The 4,058-nt window shown below is 36.5% G+C and overlaps 1 protein-coding gene and 1 pseudogene across 4 annotated transcripts in view; one reads left to right on the top strand and one right to left on the bottom strand.

Moving 5' to 3' along the window:
* The window catches only part of CCDC15 (coiled-coil domain containing 15), a 49,760-nt gene that overhangs the window by 41,732 nt on the left and 3,970 nt on the right, over positions 1-4,058 (bottom strand). For all 4 annotated transcript variants that reach the window (XM_006775075.2, XM_006775074.2, XM_006775073.2 and 1 more), the window contains exon 4: positions 1,259-1,444. In XM_006775075.2, the coding sequence (XP_006775138.1) occupies positions 1,259-1,444 (186 nt within the window). The remainder of the gene's footprint in view (positions 1-1,258; positions 1,445-4,058) is intronic.
* On the top strand, positions 2,185-2,665 carry LOC107184877 (annotated as a pseudogene).

Raw genomic sequence — 4,058 nt, forward strand, 5'->3', positions numbered from 1 at the left:
GCCACGCAATTTCGCATGCCAGGTCACTAGTATCCTTATAAGAGATAGAGGAAGATTTGACCCATAGGAGAGAAGGTGATGTGAAGACAGAGGCAGAGATTGGTATGATGTGGCCACAAGCAAAGGAATGCCAGCAGACATCAAAAGCTAGTAGAATCAAGGAATGTAAAAATCCAAAAGGAGAAAAATGATAGCTATAATCAAATACTTGATATGTTCTTAGAGCTCCCCTATAACTTGAGTGTACAAAACTAGACCCAGAGTAAAAGTTATAGATTTTTACTCAATATATTGAAAAAATATTTGTAATTATTTTAAACCTTATAAAAATTAAAGTCTAAAAAGTGAGTTGATCAACAGTGGCAATGTTCTAGCAGAAATTAGAGGGCCATATGTATACTTGAAACACTATAAAAAGAATTCCTTAGAGAGAGAAAGGTTAGACTAGATAATATCTTTTCTTCTCTAACATTTAATGTAAAATGTAAATAAATTCAAATATATTAGAAACTTCAAACACATATAGAAGTAGACAGAATACTATAACCCTTGGCTAATCTTGTTTTATTTATAACCCCCTACTTCACCTCACCCTTACATTATTTTGAAATACATCCCAGATGTCAAACTATCAAACTATTTCATCCTTATATCACAAGAAAATTGAAAAATACACTTACATCCAGAAAGAGAATTACATCACTATTTACTCAACCAGTTCTAGATAAACTAAAGGCGGCTGTGCTTGAACAGTCTCACTGTCTAGCTCTTAGTGACATCTAGTGGATAAGAACTGCAACAGAAACGGTAAACTTTAAAAAGTGTCTATTGCAGGGGTGGGCAAACTTTTTGACTTGAGGGCCACAATGGGTTCTTAAACTGGCCGGGAGGGCCGGAACAAAAGCATGGATGGAGTGTTTGAGTGAACTAATATAAATTCAAAGTAAACATCATTACATAAAAGGGTACGGTCTTTTTTTTTTTTTTTTTTTTTAGTTTTATTCATTTCAAACGGCCGGGTCTGGCCACAGGCCGTAGTTTGCCCACGGCTGTTCTAAATTGTGTTACCAAAAACAAATATAATATTTTTTAACATATATTAAAAATAAACATCATCCCACTATTTCCCACTTTTTAAAGATTTTTAAAAAGGTGAGAAAAAGTAAAGTTGAATGTGATACCTCCTAACCTCTATTTCATATCCTAATATGTCATACATCTAGAAAAAATTGTAGATATAAAATAAATATGTACTTACAGCCAGGGCGTGTTGTATTAATTGATTCTGATTCTCTCTGTCTTGTATTCCATCATCAAGCTTCTGGGAAGAAGGTGACCAAGCACTTCCAATAGCAGCATTCAAAGTCTTTGGAAAAACCGTTGTTCTAGAAGTTAAGTGTTCTAGATCTGAAGGCAGCATACCTACAGTGTCTTCTTTTTCTGCCTATACAAAGGAAGAAAGAGTGACATGATTCTAGTGAGATTCCACCCCAACCCAGTACAAATAATGTCTATAAGCAGCCCAAAAGATTTAAAATTGGTGCCAGGGGGAGGTAGCAGAAATCTGGCAAAAGACATTTACCAGGCACTTACTATGTGCTAATAATTTACATTATCTCATCTAATTCTCACAACAGTCTTATGAGACAAGTATTATATCCCCACTTTATAAGTGAAGAAACTACAGTCCAGAGAAGTTGTCATTAGCCCAAAGTTCACATTGCTAATAAAAAAAAAAAACATAAGCCAGGTCAGCATCATGGAAAAGTGAGAAGACCACTTTGCATATTCCCTTACATCTACAGCAAGTTAAACATCTATACCATCATATCCCATGATCAACTGGGATTCATTCCAGGGGTGCAAGGATGGTTCAACAGCCGCAAATTAATCAATGTGATATACCACATTAACAAAATGAAGGATAAAAATCACATAATTCTGCCCTAACCGGTTTGGCTCAGTGGATAGAGCATCGGCCTGCGGACTCAAGGGTCCCAGGTTTGATTCCGGTCAAGGGCAACCTTGGTTGTGGGCACATGCCCAGTGGGGAGTGTGCAGGAGGCAGTTGATCGATGGTTCTCTCTCATCGATGTTTCTAACTCTCTATCCCTCTCCCTTCCTCTCTGTAAAATATAATAAAATATGTATTTTTTTTAAATCACTTAATTCCTTTTTATGAAGATGGCATCGAAAGCTAAGAAGGAAGCCCCTGCCCCTCCCAAAGCAAAGGCTTTGGAGGCAAAGAAAGCAGTGTTGAAAGGTGTCCACAGCCACAGACAAAAGATCTGCACGTCACCCATCTTCCGACAGCCAAAGACACTGAGGCTCCGAAGGCAGCCTAAATATTCTCGGAAGAACGCACCCAGGAGAAACAAGCTTGACCACTATACCATCATCAAACTCCCCCGACTACCGAGTCAGCCATGGAGAAGATAGAAGACAATACTACACTTGTGTTCATTGCCGACGTCAAGGCCAATAAGCACCAAATCAAACAGGCTGTGAAGAAGCTCTATGACATTGTTGTGGCCAACGTCAACACACTGATCAGGCCTGATGGAGAGAAGGCGGCATATGTTCGACTGGCTCCTGACTCTAATGCTTTGGGTGTTGCCAACAAAATTGGGATCATCTAAACTGAGTCCAGCTGCCTAATTCTAAATATAAAAAAAAAATCATGTAATTACCTCAAGAGATGCAGAAAAAGCATCTGACAAGTTATAATATATACTTATGAAAAAAAACAACCCTAAAAAAATGAGTATAGGAGGAAGTACCTCAACATAATAAAGGCCAATAAGATAAACCCACAGCTAAAATCATACTCAATGATAAGTTGAAAGCTCTTCCTTTAAGATTAGGAACAGACAAGATACCCACCTTACCTATTATTCAACATAGTATTAGAAGTCCTAGCCAGAGCAAAAAGGCAGAAAAAAATTAAAGACATCCAAATTCAAAGGAAAGAAGGAAAACTGTCACTAATTGAAATGACATGATTACATATATCGAAAACCCTAAAGACTCCACCAACAAACTACTAGAAATAATAAACAAATCACATTCCTCAACTCCAAACTTTACTACAGAGCTATAGTAACCAAAATGATATAGTATTGGCAGAAAAATAGGTATACAGACCAATGGAACAGAATTGAGAGCCCCAAAATAAACCTACATATGCACGGGCAACTAATTTATAACAAAGGAGCCAAAAATATACAATGGAGAAAGTCTTTTCAATAAACAGTGCTGGGAAAACTGGACAGCCATATGCAAAAGAATGAAACTAGACCACTATCTTACATCATACACAAAAATTACTTAAAATTGAATAAAGACTTGAATCTAAGGCCCGAAACAATAAAATACATGGAAAAAAAACTAAGTTCCCAGACATTGATCTGAGATGTTTTTTGTGAATTTGACTCCAAAGGCAAGGAAAACAAAAGCAGAAATAAACAGTTGGGGCTACAGCAAACTAAACAGCTTCTGCACAGCAAAAGAAACCATCAGCAAAACAAAAAGGCAACCACCAAATGGAAAAGATATTTACAAATGACGCGTCGGATTAGGGATTAAAATCCGAAATATATAAAGAACTCATAAAACTCAATAACAACAACAACAAACAACACAAAAAATCGGATTAAAAAATGGGCAGAGGATCTGAACAGCATTTTCCCAAGGAAGACATACAGATGGCCAACAGACATGAAAATATATTCAACATCACTAGTTATTAGAGAAATGCAAATCAAAACCACCTCATACCTGCTAGAATGGCTATTTTAAAAAAGGCAAGAAATAGTAAGCGTTGGAGAAGATACGGAGAAAAGAAACCCTTGTACACTGTTGGTGGGAATGTAAATTGGTGCAGCCACTATGGAAAACAGTATAGAGATTCTTTTAAAAATTAAGAATAGAACTATCATATGACCCAGCAATTCCTCTTCTGGGTATTTACATGAAAAATATAAAAGCACTAATTCATAAAAATATATGTATCCCTATGTTTACTACAGCATTATTTACAATAGCCAAGACATGAAAAC

This window comes from Myotis davidii, unplaced genomic scaffold (assembly GCF_000327345.1).
Source record: "Myotis davidii unplaced genomic scaffold, ASM32734v1 scaffold148, whole genome shotgun sequence".
Lineage (NCBI taxonomy): Eukaryota > Metazoa > Chordata > Mammalia > Chiroptera > Vespertilionidae > Myotis > Myotis davidii.